This window comes from Mauremys reevesii, linkage group 16, assembly GCF_016161935.1.
Source record: "Mauremys reevesii isolate NIE-2019 linkage group 16, ASM1616193v1, whole genome shotgun sequence".
NCBI classification, from domain to species: domain Eukaryota; kingdom Metazoa; phylum Chordata; order Testudines; family Geoemydidae; genus Mauremys; species Mauremys reevesii.
This window is the reverse complement of record NC_052638.1, coordinates 35127245-35151581: the sequence shown is the minus strand read 5'-3', so window position 1 is coordinate 35151581 and position 24337 is coordinate 35127245. Positions and strand designations below refer to the sequence as shown.

Genomic DNA, 24337 nt, shown 5'->3' with positions numbered 1-24337 from the left:
CATCGCATCTGCCACGAGACCGGGACTCCAATGTGAAGGAACGATACTGCCTTGCGCTGCTACTCCTTGAGACGCTTTGATGCCTGGATCCGCGACACAGAGCTGGTGATCCCCGCCAGGAGTGGTGGGCACTGTGCCACAATGCGCGAGAGCTGGAGCACGAGTGGCGACGGCGTCTGTGCTGGGAGCGGCTCTTGTAGCTGTGCCGAGAGCGGGAGCGTCTACGGCGTTTGCGCTGTCCCGCCAATATTCTGTACTCGTCGTGGAGCAGTGCCTAGAACTGCGCTCTGACAGCACCCTGCCAGGCAATGAGAGCGGAGGCTGGGGCTGTGTCCCGAGAGCAGTCTCCTGACCGGGATCTGAGTCGGGTCAGAGTCGGCTGACGAGACCCCAGCCTCTACAGCGGGATCCAGGTGCCAGCGCTGCCCCAGGCACCTACAGGGTCATATCATCTTTGGCTACCTGCAGGGCCTCCAGTGTTGAAGGCATGCGGACTTCAGCTGGAGCGGTCTGAGTCCACGCAACCGGGCTGCTCCACTCAACCTGAGTCAGAGCTCTAGAGCCGGGGGGGCTGGGGGAAGCTGGGGCTGCCTGTCATGGGGCTAGCCTCCTGCCGTGCCTTCTCTCTATGCTTCTGAGACGACGAAGCCTTTCTCTGCTTTTTCGACGGAGAGTGATGCCAGCCACCGGAAGGTGCCAGAGGATCGTCACGTGCCAAAGTACCTGGTGCCGATTCCGCTCAGTACACCGGGGTAGGAGCCAGTGCCGACTCATGAGACGGGCCTGAAGTCTAATGACTCTCTTTTTTCATCCTGGGTTTGAAGGACCTGCAGGTTTTACAGCGGTCGCTGATGTGGGATTCGCCCAGGCAGCGGAGACAGTCTGTGTGCTGGTCACTCCTGGGCATCGAACGCCTGCAAGACTCGCACGATTTAAATCCTGGGGGCCGGGGCATGCCTCAGCCCAAAGAATAACTAACTAAACTAGAACTTTTACTAACTAACTGATACAGGTACTACCGAACAACGACCACTGGCCACTTCATGTTGAATGATGACCAACTCTTACAATATATATTAACTACTTATCCTCATCTGTTCCACCTCACATTTAGCTGTGACACTTGGAATCCTTTCCCAGACCTGAAGAAGAGTTCTGTGTAGCTCAATAGCTTGTCTCTTTAACCAACATAAATTGGTCCAATAAAATACATTACCTCACCCAGATTGTGCCTCTAAAATATCAGCAAGCATTCAGGAGAGAACACATGCTATGAGGAACATTTATGGAGACGAACACAATTTCTGCTCCTGAGGCCTGAATATGGGGGGGCTGAGAAACTTTCAGGGGAGGGAGAGCAAATACATAACAGTTCCTATAATAAAAGGCTAGGTTTTACCTAAACTGTTTGCCTGAAAGCAAGAAGAAAAATCTATCCATTAAAAATAAGTAAGTACATCTACATATTTGTCAAACTGCCCCATTAGCAGCAGCCTGTAAACTTATGCATTATCAATATGTAAAACTTAATTGTTATTGTTTTACAATTAACTACATTATTTTTCCAAAGAAACAAAAATAGTTGCAGACTTTCTATTCCATTTAACAATAAATGCAGGAAGCTTTCGCCTAAATGAGATAATTTCCAGTCACACACAGTTGCTTAACAAAACATTGTTCAATGTCAAAAACTACAATTTAAAGCAGTTAATGGTAAGATTTTGTGAAAGTTTGAGCAGTTAAATTATTAAACTGTGAGATGCATAACTTTGCCGGATAATGGCTGTGCATTCTCCAGCTTGCAGAATGTAAATGTAGCTATTAGTGTGGGAAAAACTCAGTTTAACACTTCAGCTAGTTTTTAAAAAATAATAAAGGCAGTCAAATAAGTATGGCTGCACAGACCTCAAACTTAAATGCAGAATACTTGTTTTAAGTAGGCCAAGATTTAGGAAGAAAATCTATCTACTGTAGCAACATCAAGTCCTGCTTCTATTCCGCTTAGCGGGCTTTGGTCTCGCCGAGCTTCCTTTGTGCCACTGGAACAGGACAAAGGGACCCCAACCTGTCCTAGATGAGCTGTTCAGGAGCCTCTCTATATGGGGTGACTCTTCATCTGGTATAATTTTGACTTCCTTGTCCCCCCACGCCCTTGCCATAAGTGGTAGGGCCATAATGCACTGTGCTTTGCCAATCTTCATTGGTGCAATGGGTCTTATGGGGCCATTTCAATTCTACAGGCTGGCAACAGGCTGCGGCAAATCCTTAAACTTCTCTAATTTGCACCCAGAGCTGGGTCACCCCTGTGATGGAAGGAGATGTAGAGGTGCTTGAAAGCCACCTATCCATCTCCTTCCTCTACAGTTAAGGCCATTTTAGAGGTAACACAGTGACTACCATTAAAAAACAACCATTACCAAAGTATGCTGTCTGACATGCTGCACTAACAGCTGGAAACTGCTGAATTTTAACGGCGATTATTGTAACTGATTTTTAGTGGTAATCATTGTATCTGGACCACATTTTGTTGTCAGTTGCACCACTGAATGAGTTTACACCAGTGCTGAATAGCCCAACTAGGCCCAATGCCTTTGGGGAATTATTATTCATTCACTGCGCAACCAGATTATTTTCCAGTTGCCTTACAGATTCAAAAAAAAGGACATGAGCCCTGTTCCAAAGAGCTTGGTAGGTAAGAAGAGTCATGAGAACACAAGGGAAGGAAAAGAGTGAGGTGGGAGAGGAATGGAGGCTAAAGCTTACAAATACAAGACCATGAGTTATCTTAGTGATGTTACAATAATTAGGTTATTTGAATGGTAGGTGGGTTTTGTTTTTATTCTAAATATACATTTATGATGATCTATTAATCACATTTTTTGGCAATTTCATTGTGTTTTACTTAAGCCTGTAAATAATTATACCATTGCAAAATGGAATTATGATCGGTGTCCATTAAAAAAACCAGAGTAACCAATTAAACTATAGGCAGGCAGCATATAAATACCCAATGGAAGTTTAGTCAGAGTACTGGAGCAAGCTTACTACACTTGTAAAGAGTACAAGGGATCTATAAATGACCACAGCTGTTCTAGGCCTAGGTTTTATGTCTCATTCAAAAGATGACTAGTCCTGAAGCATTGTGTCTATGCCCATAAGGAGATATTAGCTCACTATTGACTCAAAAAGAAGACAATCTACAACTTGATGATACGGTTTAATTCCAGGGTGAGTAAATATTCAGGCCAATTTTTGTTTCATACTAAATAGTTAATGCTTGACTAGCTGAGACTACGGACTCATTTCATGAAGGCCAACGAACACCAGATTTGACCCCAGTTATGCTGGTGTAAATCTGAAGTATGTTAAATGTGTCTTCATTGGAATCACTCCAGATTAGGCACTTTAAAGGATATCAGTATCAGAATTTCATCACTTGACAATGTTTTTAGATTACTACCATATTTGTGTGGATTAGAATTGGTGAAATGCTATATGAAATCAATGAAAGGATCAGTAACCCATTTTCGATCTCATGAGCCATTGTGTCCCTCTACTTCTTTGTATTTACACAAAGACCATAACTTCCAAAGCTAAAAAGTATAGTTTATATGTAACACTACACAAAGCTTTTATTCTGTTTGATGTAATAATCATGATACAATTATGAGCAAAATTAAAATATGGTCTTAGGTCAACAATGGTAGGATCCAAATATGAACTTCCAAAAAGTTGAGGCTTTCAGATATAGGTTTGAGTCGCCTGCAAAAATATAATCAAAATACTTTTGTGGTTCTAATTAATTTGTTAAAGGTTAACCTAACAATCGACAAAACCACATGAGCATACATAAAGTACTCAGCAATGTACTAAATGAATCTCCGATATTTTTATATATAATTTAAGAGATCTGTAAGCAGGCTGACAAACGGGCTCCGGAGATGAGCACTGAGATAAATCAAGCCATTAGGTTAATGAAGCAAGCTAGCTTCCCCAGAATCAAACTTTGTTTTCTAATTTTTACTGAAATGTAAAAGCTGGAGGCATACTATCAAAAGTCTTATATAAAAAGAACAAATGACTTAATGACATTAGCAACACTACTTAGTTTATGGAAATGAGAAATAACACATCTTTAGCCTTTTTTTAAAAACTTAACTAGATTTATTAACTTTATTAATAAATGAAAATCATTTTAAAATGTTTCTATGGCTACAATTATTATGTCCACAAGGAAGATCTTAAGACATTCCCAGGATTATCAACTAATATGAGGAGCTCAGAGGGTTTTGAAACTGGTATTTATAAAGAACAGTCAGATCATTCCAATTACAAAGCACTCATTTCAATTAGCTAGACGAGTCTATGGATGAGAAGACAGATCTCTTGTCAATTAGGGTTACTTCTGTGAGTATCCTTTCCCACTCTGGAAGGTTTTGAGAATTTTACAATGACTACATAGTATATTCAGCCCCTAATCTCAATGTACAGCTTAGTATATCAATTTTAATGTGATGATGTATCCAAAAATTAAGGTGGCTGCTCCTCGAAACAAAAAAAAGCATAATTTTGCAGTCAATTCAGTAGCTGTGTTCCTATAACAACTGATTAGGATTTGTACCTTTGAAGTATCTGGCTATCACACGCTAATTAAAATCAACTTGTTATTTACTCGATTTAGCATTACAGTATGTACGTACAATAAAAATGCCCAGACAGTTACTTTCAACTCTTTATCTATTATATCTGACATTTTATTGACAGGTTCATTACTACAGTCTTCTCAATATTCTACATGCATGCAGCATGTGCCTAAGCCTATTACCATTGACTTCATTTGGAGGAGAATTAGGCCTTACATATATCTATTGTGTATCCATTAGAAAACTCATCACTCAAAGTCAGCCCCTCTCTCTTTTTATCCGTAAGATAGTCCAGCAGAGAAACAAATGGAAATGAAGCCTTGAGACACCCAACAAAATATCTCCACACCCATTCAACTTGTGTGATATGGTCTGTTTTGGGGCACTTCAAATGTAATAGACTCTACTGAACCTCAACACAACCATATAACTTTAAAGCCACAGCTGTGAATACACATTTAATACCAGTAAGCAGTTCATAAATATTGATTCTTTTCTGAAGAGCTAGCCATCTGCTGCTGTCCACAGTGTCTTCTTTATGCTACAGCACGTTAATCAAAATTCAAAGTCAACACAAATCATTAGATGAGAACACAAAATACGTCAATACTTCAGAGAGCTTCCATTATCAAGAAATATTGTTTCTTCTTCTTCTCAAGTATTTTTCATTACCCCTGTACATGAAAAGTTCCAAAATAAAAATGTGAAAGACTTTGAATGAAAGGCAGTATATAAGTGCAAAGACATCAAAATGGTTTGAAACCTAAGATGAAATACGTGTTACATCATCCCCATGAACTAGGTAAGATTTATTATACCTGTTTGACAGCTGGGTTACCTGAGCACAGCCGATTACTCCACGACTCCACAGGGATAGTTCCTATTCCCTACTCACACAGAGTAGTAACTTACTTTGTGAGCAGTGTAATTGAGCCAGATTCTAATACCTTTATACAGCTAGAATAGCATCTGACTCCAAAAGATGTCTCATTAAAGTGATTAAACTTCTGATGGAGTAACTCTGAGGCACTATTCTGTAAGTAAGGGCATCACAATCTGTCTCTCAGATTTTAACATGACTACTTAGGGAGTGAGGTACTGCTCAGCATGAGAAAGGGTAGCCCATAGCGTGTCAGTGACAGAGCCGTGCATCCTAATAGCTGGGCAATATTTCCCTATCTCATGATTAGAGAAGATGGAGATTGACTGGAAGGTAGAAACTTCTCATGGTCTTACAGTAATCAAATAAAAATAATGAATTAATTTTCATGATATTCTCCGCCCTTTTTATGTGCTTCTGGGAATATTTGTATAAGCTATTTTATTTGAAAGATGTTAGTAGTCTTGCAAATACTCCTGTGAGTATATGATTGCGCAGGAAGTCTTTGTGTAGCCATCCTGAAAACTCTTTGATTTCCTTCCTCCTTGTAGGCTGCTGGCTTGTTTCTCCAACCCAGGAAAGACTCACTGCCAGGTCTAAGTCTCTTTCAGGACACAAGTTTATTCTTCAACATAAACACTTGGGCAAAACATCCAAACAAAAAGCAGTTCCTCTGCCTACCATGGGCTACAGCTCCCAGAGGCCCTGAAGGGAGGACATACTGTTCATTCCCCCTGCTTCAGAACTTATTGCACCCAACCATCTGGTACCTTCAGTTCCTTCTCAACTAAGACACTTTCTGGCTTTTATAATCACCTGCTTCCTTCACAGCGGAGTCCAGTAACTCAACAAGGCTTGCTGGCCCAGGCCCCTAAGAGGGCAGACAACAAAGGTGATCAGTTGCACACCACGAATGATAAATTGTTGAAAACATCATAAAAGCAAATAGCTCACAAACATTAGTAAAGTCAAATGTTTGTGTAAAATGTTTGCTGACCAAGTATGAACAACAAAGTTGTAAAAATCAAAGTATGTTCACAATATATTTTCAGAAAACAAAGCTAAGCTCATCTAATAAATTACGTGCTTTGAAATAATTCCTCCAGCTCTGCATCACCGCTTTTCCTCCTTTTCAAAATACTGTTACTGTATATGGGTCTACATAGTTCATTACACAATCAACAGGGAGTCATTCCCCAAGAGGATCAAGAACAAAAAAAAATGGCAATTTAGATGTAGTTTGCCTCCAGCTTTTGATTTAAAACCCTGATAGGAAAAAATCAGCCCTATCATAAAATATAATTAACTCTTACAATAAAATAAGAATTTTAGAAAATTGCTCTTTTGTGAGGGAAAAAAACCTTTGGCTCTTTTTCTCTGCATTGTAAAAAGTGACTATTGTAGTGGAGTATGAATCAGAACAGTATACAAAATCTCCATCTGATAGCACAAAATCTGTCTGGAGTATACACAGAATAGAGGTTTATGATGGGGAAGGTTATGGACATAACTAAATGTTATCCAAGCATATTTTCATGTCAACAAGATAAAGGATCAGCACATATTCAGCAACTAAAATGTGCAGAACTTTCATTAGATGGTTGTTAACTGAATGTGAATCCTTTTATCTGCAGTCTTTGAAACATCAACCTTTAAAGAACCTTGAAGAAAAAAAAAACCAAAAAACCCCTATTTCCTCCTGCTTAATAAGAGTGCCCGTCATCAGTTTGTATACATCTTTAACTTTTTCCCTACAGGAAATATTGTGCTTGCTTCTTAAGGTTTCACAATAACAGATAATACTATTTGATGGGTTTTGTGTCTCACTATTGTGTTCCACTCCTTTCAAAAAATTCATTTAACGGAATTCAATTGTATAACTGGATGCTTTTGTAAACAACCCAAAATGAATTCAGACATGAATAGATCCTATTAATTAACATTCATTTTCAAGTTCCAGTGACCCTTAGCAAACTCAAATTTAACAAACCCCAACAACACAGTAATATTGGATGTTGATTTATGATGTTTTCATATTTACTCAATTTCAGCATGTGCTGTATTGTTCATTAATTTTTATTATTTATAAAATTCATATAGATCTTTATACATTTTCTTTATATGAAGGGTTAGATCCCCTATTGCACATACTAGTCTCTGAAGAGATTATCAGTGGTACTTTGAATTTAATCAAGCAATAATTCCTCTGGTAATTTTTATGTATTTTGTTTTACCTTATGGAAAATAAAATGAGTTAAGGAATTACTGTCAAACTAAAATACATTTTTCTATTATATACTTAATCAGGTTTAAATATGAACCTCCCCTCAAAATAGTAAAGCCACTGACTTTAATTTTCCTCTTAGTTGTAGCCATACTTCCTCAATTCTAATATATATATGTATATATATATTACTTATTAGGACAATGTTATTGGATTATAAGGATTGCTACTGCTTTCAATTTCTGGACTTCATCGCTGTGCAGATTTTTATTATCAAAATCCATTCAAGTCTCTGCAAGTACTGAGAAAGCTCAATTGAAAATGTAAGCTTAATAGTTTCTTGCATGTGTTACAAAAATGAAAGGCAAAACTTCTGAAGCAATGAAAAAAACCTCATCTAGTGAAACTAGGCAAATTTGAGGCTAGATGAAAAGCCTGCTTTTGCTAGATGTACTTTCAAAATTTTTACTCGAAGGAAAAACAACAAAAACCAGCTGTGTACACGTCAAGTTTATTTCACACTTGTTTCAAGTTAGCAACCCAAATTACATTCTGCTCCTACTAAAACATCCAAGCAGTTGGGCCTGATCGAAAGCAAACTGAACTCAATAGGAATTTTTCCATTGGCTTCAGTAGGCTTCGGATCAAGCCCTTGGGCACTGACTCAGCAAAGCATAGCCTCATCTAACTGACATTAATGGGATAGAAGTGTGTACTTAATTTTAAACACATGCTTAGAAGTTTTGTTGGAGCACAACTAGTGCTGAGTGAAATTGGTGAAATAATGTTTTGGAAAATCTGTGCAAAAATTTTTTCCAATTCATTTCATGCAACTTTGTATCCCCAAAATATGAATTTTTCTATAAATTTTGGTCCTGTTCCACTTGTTTTCCAAGTCCATGCTATTCACTTGCTATTCAGAAGGATGAGAGAGAAAGGCAAGTGGATGACGAGGGGAAATGCAGTCATTGATGGTGAACTGTTTATTCTAAATCTAGCAATGTAAATTGATAATTGTGGACATAAAGGTCAAGTAAGAACAGCTGTACTGTGAAAATATCCATACCAGCAGGACTTCTACTAAAAGCAGTAAATATCTCTAAAAAGAGTCCTATGCATTCAGTTGGAGGAGATACTCGGTAGAGTGCAGAAGAAAACCAGCAGTGTGGCAGAAATATAATAAAAGGAAGATGTAGTTTAGATTAAATACGTAGCAATCTGATTGGATGATATGCCACATATTAGTTATTTTAACTGACATAATCCTACTGTATCATAGACAAACTTGAAAATGTGGTGGTCCATTATATTCAATGTTCCTATTACTCCAACGATGGCAATAAACCACGCCCCTTTGGAAGAGGTGTAAATCAGTCAGCCTTTTTACCAATCCAGGCTAAAGCACCTTGCAACCTAGATGAAATTCCTAACTCTTTTTGTCATGCTTAAGCAACAACATGCTTGAACACAGTTCAATAATGACACTGAAATATTGCTTATGTACGATGGACAGCTGCTCGGTATCTAACTCTGGAAGATATTACACAGCACATTGATGTTGATGTCATTTCAGTGCATTGTAAAACATGATGAAAGAGACCCTGAGGGTTATTAAATACATTGAGGGAAAGTGGAGCTTTGCTGTCATTACATTTTTACATCCTGGCCTGAAAGGCACCAAGATCATTTCCCTTCCATGTGGTAAAGCCTAAAGAGAACACTTGAGAGAGATTTTCATGTATAAGGTTGCAAACTGTGTGGCACAGGTGATTAATGAGAATGTAATAATAAATGAGAATGATAAGAGGAGAACCTGGCCCTTTGTGGCCAGTTGCAAGAGACTGAGAAAGTTGTTGAAAAAAAATTGAAAAATGCTTATGAAAGAGAACCGCAACAGACAGCATGGAGGTTAGAATCATGCTGTACATCCATCCCTTGATCTGATTATTATACAACACTATAAAATAAAGAAGGGAAAGAAAATGTCTTTCACATGGGGCGAAACTAAGAGTGAACACTGATATGATGCAAGTCAGAGTACCCTGGATGAACCCAGAGATAAAAAAATAAAATCCTATTAGATCACACAGACCATCTTACTATCAGTGTAGGATGATTCCCTATTGCAAGTTGACTAGTGTCTTTTTCCACTCTAGTTTTAAATGTCCCAAGTAGGGTGACTCTTCCACAGTCCTATACAACTTACTGTGAGGAGATATTCAGCTTTTATTTTGTCTCTCTTATTTTTGTCCCATTACTCTCTGTTATATCGCCTTTCATCATTCTAAATAATCCCTCTCTCTGCTTGGCATTCACATCCTTCTATAATGTAATCATGGCCGGCCTTCCTTAACCATTGCTTACCCAAGCTATGATCTCTGGATGAGTATGTCCACAGAAGTTTTCCCAATCAACTGGGTTGTCAGAGAGGAAAGAACTGCAGACTTTAAGCACCAAAAGCACTGGCCCAGACCACTGAGCTCAAGGATTAACTGCCTTAGTTAGCAGCAGTATTGTATCCTTAATTTCAGCTACCAGAGAGACACAACACTGATAAAGTCTGTGGATAACACAAAGATTGGGGAGCGGTAAGCAGCAAAGATGACAGATCACTGATGCAGAGTGATATGGATTGTTTGGCAAACTGGGAGCAAGCAAACAATGCGTGTTTCAATATGGCCAAATATAAAGCCATACCTCTAAAAACAAAGAGTGCATGCCATACTGACAAGACAGGGGACTCGATCCTGAAAAGCAGTGCTTCTGAAAAAGACTTGGGGTTCATGATGGATAATCAGCTGACCAGGAGCTCCCAGTGTGACTCTATGACCAAACGTGCTAATGAGAAGCAACAGGAATACTGAGGAGGAATAGAGAGGTTATAGTACCTCTGTACCTGGCACTGGTGTGACTGCTACTAAAATACTGTGTCCAGTTTTGGGTTCCACAATTCAAGAAGGATGTTGCAAAATTGGAGAGGGTTCAGAGCAGATCTGCAAGAATGATTAACAGATTAGAAAGCGTGTCTTATAGTGATTGACGTCCTTGAGTTTATCTGTTTAGTTTAACAAAGGGAAGGCTAAGGAATGACTTGATCACAATCTAAAAGTACCTACCTGGGGAACAGAAAATTGGTAACAGAGAGCGCTTCAATCTAGCAGACAAAAGGTACAGCATGTTCTAATGGCTGGTAGCTGAAGCTAGCTACATTCAAACTTGAAATAAGGCACACATTTTTAACTGTGAGAGTAATTAAGCACTGGAGCAACTTACCAAGGGTTGTGCTGGATTCTCTGTCACTGAAATTTTAAAATCAAGACTGGATATTTCACTAGAAGATATGCTATACTTCAAATGGGAATTAATTCATGGAAATCCTGTGACCTCCATTATGCAGCAGGTCAGATTAGAAGATCGCAATGCTCCCCTCTGGCTTTAGAATCTATGAAATATACTTGACAAGTGTGTTACAAACTGCTCCCATCAGGAATGTTCAGTCTAACCATCTGAAGCTTGCAGAAGTTCAAATCTCGACCTAGGGGAGCTTTACAAATGGTAGCCTATTATAGGTCATGAGGAGTGACTGAACTCAGGAACATAAGCACTAAAGCAAAGGTCATCTTTGACATTGGAGTTAAAATAAATAGCCAGCATTAGCTGGCAGCAGTAGTGAATTCTTATCCTCTGGTCACTAGAGTGGGACATGACAATGTTACCTAGTACTATGTTTACAACAGTATAATGTTTTGCAATAAAAATGAAGCAAAAAATCAATCCTAAAAAACACCAATAAATGAGATTCTTCAATTGAATATTCTTTTAAATAATTACATTTAAAAAAAGTCAAATTCAGCTCTCCGTTACATCAGTGCAAACCTACAGTAACTGCATTGACTTCACTGAAGTTATTCTGGGTTTATACCTGCTCAAAGGAGATGAGAATTAGGGCTGGCCTGAAAATAGAATTTGTCTGGAAAATGTCACGGTTTTGGAAAAAATTTCACCACAATTCAAGATGAAAAGTAAAATCTTTGAAATTCTCCATGGGACAGAAATTTAAAAAGGTTCCGTTTTGGGAGAACCGGAACAGTATTTTTCAGCTCGCTGTCTGACCACCTGGAAGGCTGTTGTCAATTTCATTTTCTGCATGCCAGGAAAAGGTGAAATTGACAAGAACCTCCAGGTGGGCTACCAGGCCCCTTCCACTGGCCACCCCACCTTATCCCCAACCTAGCTACCTCACGTGGGACAGCTGAGTTGGCAGACAGCCAGGGCACTCATCCTCCCTGCCTCCTGCCCACTCTGACCCTGGCTCCTTAGCCAAAAAAAAAAAAGGGCAAAATTTAAGTTTTCCCACAGAAAAATTTTTCATTTAAAAAAAAATCATTCTGATAGAAATTTTCCAGCCTGCTCTAATCAGAAGCCAGACCAAATGTAGTTTATCTGTATATACCAAGATAGGTAATGTGCCCTATTTTACAACTGTGGAAAATCAAGCATGAATTATAGTAACTTTTTAAAGGTGACACAGCAAATCAGTGGCACATCTAGGAGTAGAATATCCAGGACTCTCAGTTGGGTGTCTGTGGAAAGTAGCACTGCACGCTGATTAATGGATGTAAGGAATCCAAATGCACAGATATGTTGTTCTACATGTGGAATCGCTCTGTGTTCCACATTTTAACAAGCTATTACAGGAATTATTTTTTCCCCTTCAGTTAATTATGCTCACATATTCAGTGTTGTTCAACTGATGAACAAATTTCCCCTCTTTAATATACGGTTATTTAAAAAGTCACCATTAATTACTTATGATTAAAAGAAGCTGGCGGTCAGTCAGAAGGAAAAAAAATCCACCATATCCTGAATCATAGATATTTACATTACCTTTTAGATGACGCATATGCAATATACATCATCCTCTTGCTTTTAGAAATAATCTACCAGTCACCTTTCCTTAATATCAATTTAACAAGTGATAGCTAATGAAAATGACTGTCTTGGGGTCAGTACCCATATACTGTCTTCCTCTCTACTGGCCTTAACAAAACCTGTCACCAGAATAAGTGCTCAGAGTGCCAACATGTTTTGGCTTGTAGATATGTGGGGATAAGTTAGTTTTCTTCTAAAGCACCATTCAGTCGATCCTACTTTAAATCATGAATAGTTACAGCTGAAGAATTGTTTAGAAGGGTGGAAAGCCAGAAATGGTGTAGCAGGAAATGGGATGGATGAAGATGGTGGAGATGATTGGGCAACAACAAGATCAAGTCTTCGACTATGCTGGGTCAGTCAATCTCTATTAAATGGATACATGGATATAAAAGTGTGTTAGTACGTTCTCACCATGGGCCAGATAGAAAGCCCATTGAAATCAATGGGAGCCTTTCCATTTACTTCAATGCACTTCACATCTGGCCTCTCATGCTTGTTATATATCAGTCTAGCTATACATATGGATCACTGAGTAGCTCCTTTTGCCTCTCATAATCCCACCTAAAGGAAGATATTACTTTAAATAGGTTTATAGGAGGCAATTTCACAAATTAATAGTAGAGAAACGGGCTCAAACTGAAATCTTGGATCCAAACTTTTGGGAGATTAGAATTGGAGGTCAACTCCCGGTCAACAGTAAAACCACGAAGATGGAAGAGGGATTGTGCAAGATAGTTTGACTGAGTGGGAGAAAGGGTAGGAGGCGTTGACTTGAAATAACTGAATTAAATCGAGGCATGACAAATTTAAGATGAACATAAAGAAAACTTCTCAATGGAGTGATTAGACAAGTGAATAATCACCTTGGGAGAAATGCATAAGTCCCATTACTTGCCATATGTGAAACTGAGAGAAAGAATTTAAAAAAGTGTATTGTAAGTAACAATCCTTCATGGAGGGACAGGAAGCATGGTAGGGATGAGAGACCATTATTAACTCAGGCACTTTTTCATCCCTAAAATAGGCTAGATATCTTTTACTAGAAGTCTTTCCAACTCCTAATGTCAATGGGACTGCTTGCTGAAGTGACAGAATCAGGCCATGTGTCTGATTTCTTGGAATGTTGTTTTCTTAACACAACTTTTGCTACTGAACAAGGCTATGGTATCAGCATTTTTGCAGATACCAGCACAAAAACATATTGAAATTTTCAGTTACGTTCATTAGGTAGGGCAGCAGAATAGACAAAATCTTTTTTTTAAAAAAAAAGCATACTTCATTCATTCACTTTCTTATTTCCATTTTAAAAACCTGCCACTTTTTCTTCAAAAAAAGTTAGCTCCCAACAGCATAACAACTAAAAAGGAATTGTTAGAGTTTTGCTCTATCGTGGTTCTCTCACATGAACAATTTACTTGGAAGAGTTACAGCATATCTATTAGAAATTCTTTCCCGTAAAAGAGTTTAAGATTTCCTTAAATTCGAAGGTTAAGTTAATACAAACAACACAATAGTTAATCTGTAATATACTTTGACAAATAGCTCCAGAGCATGGACAAGATTATCTCTCTTTGGATCTACCTCTAAGGTCATTAACATGATTTATTCTGAAGCTACAGGAAATTAGGTCCTGGATATTTCAATATTGGGCAGAAAATTTAATTCCATCATTGGCATAGAGCTACTGTATCTCCAACCAAACTTGTAACCATGGTAACTAGATTAGAAAGTATTCCTTAAATACTTAAATAGTCTTTTCTCCTTATTACTGTCACAAAAATATTGAAAACTGAAGGTGAATTATTGTTAATTGTAACCATTAGTTTTCCAAACTGTCTGATGCCAACTGCTCAACTTTGATTCTTCTGAAACATTTTAAGTAAACATAACTGTTTTAACAAGGCTTTTCACCAGGACTCTGTTAGTTTAAATGGAATATATTTCACTGGAATTGTTTCTGTGACTACCAATATTTTAAACAGGAAGGAAGTTTAAAGAGAGCCCTTCAGAAAACCAGATACAGCTGGAGTGCTGTTTTTGACTTAATGGATTTGTTGAGACATCAAATATAAGTCCTTTATTGAAAACTAAAATGTCAGTTTAAAATGTATTAGCAGTGAAAGCCTTTATTTTATTGGAGGGCTGCTCACTTCATCAAGAGCTGAAGTGAATGGGCACAATTTTAGTCAAGTCAGTAGAGTTGGTTGTCCCCTTACATCGCCTGATGAATCTGATCTCAAATTTCAAACTACATCTTCAGCAAGCCATTTAGGCCCCAACTAAATTGTCCCAATGGCACTGCTCCTGTGCTAAAAGTTAGGCATGTGATGAAGAACCTTGATGTATCGGTGCTTCATGTGTAAATAAGATAATCATTCAATTACAAAGCATGCAATCCATGTTCTGGGTACCCTTAAAACAAAATACACATTCTCATAAGAAATTTTCCTAAAAATTCATATAACGACATTATGGATTCTCAATTCCTCTGTCAGTAAATAGGATCAATAGCAAATGCCTAGATCCAACCCAGACAAAACACTCATCCTCCAGAGTATTTCCTCTCCAAATGCCTAGCAGCATGTCTAGAAAACTGACCACTTGTGACTATCTTCTTTAGACCCTGAGCTCCTTATTAGAAGAACAGTCACACCCCAAATAAAAGGATCATACAATGTACCATTACTGTTAAAGGCTGACAAGAGGCAATCACTAAGTAAATAGAACCACCAGTCTTAGTTTATCATAGAATAAATATCCATCATTTTATGGAGCACTGACAAATAACCCATCAGTGTAATTAAAGCAGAATTGTATGTCCTGCTGCTTCGTACTTCATTTCGCTTGATGTGGACAAATAAATTGGAAGAGTAACATATGGAAGGAGACCAAAAAATTGAATATAATATCCCTGCACTTGTATCATCAAGAGCAAGAAGAAACACATCAGTAACAGTCAACATGTGTAGCCCAGACCATCTGGACATAGAGGCTTGTGTTGCCAGGAGTATTAAAATATTTTAATCTCATTGTATTCCCTTAGGAATGCAGGCTAGTGTGCACAAGCACAGGATCTGCCAAACCACCAGAATCCTCATCCTAAATGCAGAGTACAGGTATGATCGTTATTTAATTAAGAGATACCAAGGAAGGCTCTCTCAGTTGACAAGACAATAATCCTGTTCCTAAGTAGACAGAATAGGAATAGAATGTTACTTAGCGGAACCTCTATATTTATTGCTTTGTTAGGCTACAAATTGAATTAACTTTTTGTTTTAAAAAGTGACAAGTTTCCATCTCCTCCCTGTTTTGACTCCCAAAATTTCACTGATGCTTAATGAATATTGTCCTCAAACCCTTGTAGTTCCCTATGTTACAATTTTTTAAAACTGTGAAATAAAATTATTTTCCCCTGACTCTCCTGTTTTGTGCTATTTGTCCTGCTCCCATCCAAGGTACAGCAAGGAGTTTGGCTGTCGGCTTCTGTCCTTATTATCTCCATGCAGCCATGTGCTTCTCTAGGAAGCACAGAATTAGAGTGGGCCAGAAATATAAACTGGCTAGTCAGGGAAGCCAAATAAACTAAACAGATGTGCTGCTGGAGCAGTTGGAAGGAACAAGGGAGGGTCAGCGGTAGGAGTGTATAGCAAAACGTTCTCGTCAGTGTGATGAGCACCAAGAGCTAGGCGCATCTGAGATTACGGCACTGTCCCGGCCGTTTTACCGAGCCAAGAAAACAGCACATCACTTGTAAGGAACAGAAAGACGAAAGCAAAACATTTTCATTGTGATCACGGATTGTCACAAAGGGAAGGCCCCTGGTGTTTGGTTTTCTGATTTGGCCTTGTGGTTCTGTACTTAAGGGAGCATTCTTGGTTCTCGATTCCTTTTATTCATATACAGTATCATCAGCAGTTAATCGGATTCCTTTCTTTTCTTAACCATAGGTAAAGCCACATCAGACATTTAAACAACAGCAGCCAGAAACAACAGCGTGGGTAGCTCTAAGTGCAACCGCCTCACCAAAAGAATGGCCTCTAACCAGCTGGGAGGTGATTTGGGCAGCCCATGTCTGCCCCAAGTCACATTTGGATCACGGCCATAGCTGCAGTCACACAAACATTATAGTTTGTGACAAGAAGCTTTTCTTTCTTTGTTCCCTGTTTTCATAAACACCATTTGTTAACCACACTTCTGTTTCAGGCACAAATCCTGCTAGTGACTTTCCAAAGTAGGAAGTGTTCTGAAAATGATTGCATAGACTTAGAACTAATTCATTTTTTCTTCTCGGGGCTCTGCACTATAATTCATTATAACATTTTATCGATTGAGTCAGCCGTGTTCATCCTTATAAAGAGCAAATTCAATAACATTCAATATTATGTTTTTATTACACCCAAGGTGTACATGCTTGCTTTGAATTTTGTTGTTCTCCTTCCTTATGAGATTTCTACCAGCAGAGAGACAAATATAACAGGGTAGGGTTACCAAAATGTAGTACATATGCAACATCTATGCATTTAAATAAAATGTCCTTTCTGTATCCTATAATATATATAAATAGTGACCAATTTTGAATAAAAGATTAAACATCCCAAACCACAAATCAAAAGTAGACAACTGTTGAAATCAGAAAAACATTCATTCAAGTATTTTCTCTTTTTCCCTCATGCCTTGAACTTCAGGTTTATGTCTGGTCAAGAAAAGGAGTATGTCTAGAAACGAGAAAGGAACAGAAATCTCACAAGAAAGCATGTTCTTGTAACATTTCAGGACCAGTTCTACAGACCCAAGACATCCAGATAATTCAGAAAGATTTGGACAAGTCCCCACATCATGGGGTGCTTGGACACATAGTTAGCCAAATTCTGTCCAGCATTTGGTGGGTTTTGAGAGCAGAAAGCCAGTTGCAGAAGATGGTGGCTGCAAAAGAAGTGTCCACAGCCTCCCTCTTACAACATTCTAGGACTAACCAAGGAGGACGAAGGGTCCAGATAGCTGTGGTTGTGCTGTCTGAGCCTACTGTAACTCTATGGGGACTATATTAGATTTTAAAGCTATTCTCCTGTGCTGGGGAAACAAAAGAGAATGTAGGTTCACTACTGGTTCTCATGTAGTAGCAGATGCTACGGTGTCTCTCTCCTGGAACGTCTGAGCCTCAGAAGCAGCAGAAAGAATCAGAAAAATGAGAAAACTGCTTATTGCGAAATTCGAAGTTCCATTTTCAGAACTCAACAAGCTGCTCACAATAAGCATTTGTAGCTTAATCAGAACACCAGGCTTCCTGAGGTTTGCCCATGACTTGTAACAGGAATGTAAATTCAACTTCTCCATGATTTGCTGCCAGAAATGCTTCTCCGATGTTGAAATTTTTCCAAAGAGCATAGCTAATGCAGATGTTTGAGCAAGACATCCAAAAAGGAAATAAAATCAAATGCTTTCATTGTCAGCATTAATTCTTATTGGATTTGGAAAAATATGAAAGGATACAAATTTCCTTCCCCACCACCAGTACTTTAAGAATTAGAGCCTTTTTTTAAAATTTATCCTTTATTTACAATGTTTTATTAAGTACATTCTTGCAATTCACCTGCTGCTGTTCTGGAATATTTCATACTCTTTATTTCAAACACTGCTGATATTTTTTTTCTGCATCTTCAAAGAAACGTACAAAATCTATTTTGTTTTCAAATCAGACTGGGGCAAAAATGTTCAGACTCGGGTACTTAAATTAGACACTGTCACCCTGCAAGGAATAACTAGGCTAGTGGAAGCCAGGATGAGGCCTTATGCTTGTGCGCAGGCTACTGGTGTTAGAGATCTGAACCATCACTGTACCACACCAAGGCACCCTGAAGCTCCAGGGCAGGTGGTGACAGAACCCCTTAATGGCCTGGGTGGTCCCCAAAATATCAGACTCAGTGGTGCTGGAACCCTTTTAACAGTGGGGGTGCTGAAAGCCAGCCCTCTTACCCCTGTCCATGACCACCACTCTCATCCCCAGCTGGGGGGCGGGGTGACACGTCTCCGAGGGGGGGACCCATGCAGGGGTAAAGGGGAAAGGCTGGGGGCAGGCACTGGGCCAGGACTGGAGCCCCAGGCAAGGGGCCAGTGGCCAAGGGGCAGGACCAGCACCCCTAGAGCAGAGCCCCGGGTGTGGGGCCCTGGGCACAGGGCCAGCGGCAAGGAAGTGGGCCGACAGCCAGGACCCGAGTCAGCCAGGGCTGGCGGCCAGGACCCGAGTCAGCCAGCTTGGGAGTGGAGGCCTGGGCATAGGGCCAGTGGCCCCGCATAAAACCTGGGTGTGCTGCAGCATCCCTCCCCCACCCCCCCCCACACACGTATTTCCCATGCCTATGCATAGACTCGAACTGAAAACCTACATTTAAGTGTTTTTAGATAAGTGCCCCAGTATTCAAAGGTGCAGAGCACTTGTGATTCTTACCACCTTACGTGGCAGGTACAGATGCTTAGCACTGCTGAAAATCAGGGTAATATTTATGTGCCTTAGTATGGATTCCTGTTCTAAGTTTAGGCATCCACATTAGAACTGTTGTTTAGCCATAACTATAGATTCCAGTGAATTTTTGCATAGAGCTGTGAAGTAATTTATCCCATTAGCTTGAAATCACTCATTAGTGTTGTTCAAGACATGGAGCAGTACAATCAATATTGTTTCCAGTTATTGTTTCTAATATATTTTGCTCATTCAAAACACTTTTTAAACTCTCCTTTTCCATGATGCCTACAAAACATTTGACAACACTGAGGCTGCCGGCGTGCTGATACCACTGCTGATCATGTTAACCGATATTGTCTTATTGTTTCCTTGTACTCTCTTGCCTGTCTGTATCCATCTCTTGTCTTTGGGGCACGGACTGTCTCTTTGTTCTAGCATAATAAGGTCCTGGTCTTAGGTGCTACGGTAATACAAATAGTCTTCTTCTTTCATATGGAGATAGTGGAGGAGATGAGAACCTGCTTGTGGTCTCCCCACTACATGCATAAGCACAATGAATGTCATCAAATTGGCAACTAAATGTCCTGAAACGGCCTCCCAGTCAACAAAGTGATAGTAATACAAATAATAATAAATACTATTATCAAGCTGCTGGGATATTATATGGATTGACAGCTTGGCAATAGGACAGAAATGTTCTTACCTCTATCTCCCTATTCTGAATGGTGGTATTATCTGGCAGTTGTTTGGAGACCTACATAAGGTGAGATGGTGAATTTCAGACTAGTTTCTCATGATATGCAACTCACTGCATGACAATCAGCTAGCCCTAATGGTATATTGGTGGAAAGGCTTGGGAATGAATCAAATAGTAAAATAAACCACATTCTTATTCCCTAGATTTTAACACTCCAGATGAGAAGTTAGACTCTGAAGGTCAGTACAGCCACCTTTGATCCCGCTTCTTTATGGTGTGCCTGTTCCACTCATGTTGCAGTTTACCTCTCTTCTTCCTCTTCACCAAGCAGCCTCTGAGTCCCTACACTTACCCCTCTAAGTTTGAGTGGTACACAGGATCGCAGCACCACTGAACCTTGGCTAGGACAAAGGCTGTGGCCCAGATGGCTATCCTGGCTCCATGGCCTATGTACATACCAGACAATTATAACAACTGAGCTTTTTAGGGCTCCTTCTGCTCCTAATACAGAGCACAGGCATCCCTGTAAATGTGGGTCAGAAAAACTGGCAAAAAAAATTGAATTGCCCTGGAAAATAACATGGGCTTCAATTACCAGAAAGAAAAGTTTGCAACTTAAAACTAATTTTGGAACCTTGACCTAAACCATGGCCCACGAGCTTTCCCTCCTTCCAGTCGCTATTCTCAAACACTCTGACGTATTTTACGGTAACATGAGTCAGCAAAATGTGATTTGTTTTCCAACCAAGAGATTGTGCCACGTATGATTAATGAATGAACATATGCTAAAAATTAGAATATATTTAATTCAGGATTAAGACCCCCAATCTATTTTATTCAGTCATAAAAGGATGTCCTAGGGATTAGCATATTGAGGCTGGATGTGACGCAGCAGTAGTTCATTTGCTCATCCAGCTATTTATCTGGTAATGTTTTTGTTTTACAATAAGTCTTGGTTATTATTTCTGCTCTAGAATAATCTGTCACTAATAATAACCTTTTGTGGAGATTCAACGGGAAACATCACTGGCTTTTTCAGTGCTGGAATGGAGTTGCCAGTTAAATGTACATCATACCAATAGCAGAGATGGTTCTAACTCAACCGCTTCCAAAAGAAGAGGGGAGTCAGGACTGGAGCATGGATTCAGATCTGAATTTCAAGACTGGGCTCTATTTCTGTAAGTGCTGAATCAAATTCTCAGAGGATTGAAATCCAGATCAGCATCTGAATTTTGTGACTTGGGAACCATCTGTTAGTGAAGACTGCAGTTTATGGAAAGGAATAAAGGGATCTCTCTTTAAAATATATTAGATAAAAAAGGTTTTTGTAATGGATGCATGTACAGCCTATGCGAGACATCTCAAATGGCTTGCCCTTCGTATTTAATATGAAAGTGAATTAATACTTTTAAAAAACCAAACCAAACCTCTACCTACCAGATCTGAATATAAAATAACTTTCTTGTTTGTCTCAATCACTCACATCTGAGAACTCTACAGTTGGTATCTTCTGTTTGAAACAGCACTATGTTAAAGCACACTAGGGAACTTTTAGTGCACACCAGCAGGGTCTACATGGAACAATTTGCGCACTTTAAAAAGCTCACATCCTTACTACACATTGCTGCACCATGTAGATATTACGATATCAAATATTTATCATGCCCATATTCAAAAGCCTCTTACCAAGTTACTAGTTATCTAAATTCTTAATTCAGTATTTTAAACAAACGAGAAAAAGCTTAGTCATGGCGGATTTTTCACAATTAAACAAGACTTGTACTTAAAAAAAAATTCAAGTCTTTCCCAAAAGAGAGGACTACTTCTGGTGAGATCTGTTTTGTATCACTGTGAGGGGTAAGGGCAGGGAGGAGGATAAAATGCTGGAGGACTCAGGGTTCTGCCACACCCATCCCAGAAAAGGAGCAATGGAGAGGTCCTCCAAGCAGCCTAGACTGGTTGTGAGGAAGCACTGAGAGGGGCCACTGGAACAGCCAATCAGGGGGCCAGGAGGACCATATAAAAGGAGCTGCAGAATAGAGCAGCAGTTAGGTGCTGCTTGGAGCTAGAGAAAAAATGGCTACATGCCTGGTCGGAAGAGCAGCACATCCAAAGACAGTCTGCTGGCAGGGACCGAGGGAGTGAGAGGCTTCTGGCTGCCTGCTAGGACTGAGCCAAAGACAGTTTGCTAGCAGGGACTGGGGGAGCATTGAGGGAGCTCCTGGCTGGCTGCAGAGACTGAGTAAGAACTGAGCCTGGGGAGGGCCACAGGAAGATAGTATCTCCAGGGAGAAAGCTGGAAAAAACTGCCTGAGAACCACCAAAAGGGATCACCAGAACTGAAAGAACACAGACACACCAGACCAGAAGGGGGCGCTTGTGAGAGGTGGATGCTGACCCCGTTACCGGCCCATATTTCAGAAATGCCCATGTGCAAAATATGCCCAAGCAATTACAACAAATGATGCCTAAATGATTCATTTATATGTTTAATTATTGTGGCTGCATGAGCAATACTGCCAACTGGATATGCAAGTTATATGTGTGCAGTTCAGAAAAATCTATGCATAAGAACTGCAGGGGTGTGAGTGTGTGTACGTGTGTCTACAGAGATAAACAAAATAGGGTCTTGTTTTTGACAGAGCTATACAAAAAAAGCTACCAGCCACACATGGTCTTTGGGTACTGTTGATTGATTAAAGGAGTCCAAAAGCCTTGTGTGCATATCAGTTTTTGGTTGCTATCGCCTCAATTAAAAACAAAACCAGACACCAGATATCCAATCCTATATTCCTGAGGGAATGTACTGTTCTTGAATGGAACTTCATGACTTGCCATGTGGACATCAATACTGGACAAGCACATTTGTTAGGTGACTATTACTGTGAAGTTCATGCCACGGTTAAAAACATATCGCTCTGAGAAACCCATTTTACGAGAACTGATCCTGTTAAAGTAAAAATCCTATGCACATCAGAATAATGCTCCTTTGTCCCAAGAGGAAAGAGAGAAAACACCTCTTTCTGTCTGGCTTCCATGCTCTTTAATTTTGTCCAGCATATATCTACCGCTGTGACAGATGCTATATAAAAACCTAAGAGAAATGGATGAATTATTTAATATCACAATTTGATGCTATGTTTTGTCAAGACTTACCCGGCCCACAGCTCTGGGGAATGGCGGTCTCTGATTTTCTGGAATTAATATTGGTGTTGCCACAATGGCCCTTTTGTGTCTTAGAATTCCAAGACTGCCATCTTCAATCTTAAAGATTTCCTAAAAAAGAAAAATGAGGGAAGTAATTATCCAAGACCTCCAGGACAGCACGAATTTATTATCCCCATTGCATAGATCTTAATTTCTGAATAAAAAATTCCAGGTGCCAGGACCTTGCTAATACATTCTCTCAGCCCTCATTAGCAGGAAGAGTATTGTTAGTTCAAGACTCAAACCAGTTTTGTGATTAATGAAGATTATCTTTAAACTATTCAGTATGATCTTCAGGATCATTCCATTTATGATGATGCCAATAATGATTTATGCATGCACTGTTCATCTTGCATTCCTGTAGCCTAACTCAGCCTAAGTAGAAAAACCGGCCTAGCTTGAAAGCAACCACAAAGGCTCTATAAATCTCCACCTTTGACTGTGCTACCTTCCCAGCTGATGAACGTGTTAAATCTTAAAAACTAAATGAGGTCTGGCTGGCTAAGTGCTTGGGTAGGAGACCTGCAGGTAAACAAACATACCGGTGGAGTTGGTGTTGGTTAATCCTACTAGTATCACATTTCCATCTGAGTCAAGTAGAATCAATCCTCAAAACCTAGTGCTAAGCAATTTCCATGTATTTAAGATGTTGATTGGGGGATCAGTTGTGAAAGTGAAGTAGGTTTTGATAATTTATGGTCATTAAAGATCCCATGACAGTTTTGCGTGATCATAGTAGCTATATCCCTGAAGGAATCTAGGTAAATTTCAGCAGGGGTAATTACATTCTACATTCTCCCTCCCTTCTGGACCCAAACTGCTGCGTACGGGTGTTGTTACAATAACTGCTGCATTATACCCCAGAGGTGGATGCATTTCAATAGTGGTTGTTGCAACCCCTTTGTAATTCTGCAAATGAGCTTTCTAAAAGGCGCGATTTGTGTGTGTCAACAACCAACGACGGGCTGTTCTTGCCGCTATCTTGCTAGGTTCCTCTGTCTAATATACAGTCTGCAGTAACTGAAAACTGTTGCCTCGATCGGTTTTAGTATCAGTTTTCCAATTTGACAATGAAGAGAAAGCAGGGGAAACACAGGCCTGCAACATACAACTCTAATCCTGCTGAAGTCAAAGAGGAGGAAGAACGATCAAGAGAATCTGTTTTCAGCTTTCATTACTTTGAGGCCCACCCTAATAATATCATTTTCCCGTCCATCCCTCGTGCATTGCCACCTCACTCTAGTCGTTCAATCTGCAAGACACTTGGGTCCATGTTTTTGTTTTGTCTTTC

The 24337-nt window shown here is 39.6% G+C and overlaps 1 protein-coding gene across 13 annotated transcripts in view; it reads right to left on the bottom strand.

Moving 5' to 3' along the window:
- CDH13 (cadherin 13) overlaps nucleotides 1-24337 on the bottom strand; it is a 748254-nt gene that overhangs the window by 438223 nt on the left and 285694 nt on the right. For 11 of the 13 annotated variants that reach the window (XM_039502842.1, XM_039502836.1, XM_039502840.1 and 8 more), the window contains 2 exons: nucleotides 22996-23115; nucleotides 19846-19896 (listed from right to left, as the gene is read on the bottom strand). In XM_039502842.1, the coding sequence (XP_039358776.1) occupies nucleotides 19846-19896; nucleotides 22996-23115 (171 nt within the window). The remainder of the gene's footprint in view (nucleotides 1-19845; nucleotides 19897-22995; nucleotides 23116-24337) is intronic. The other 2 variants (XM_039502841.1, XM_039502847.1) reach the window with 1 other exon arrangement.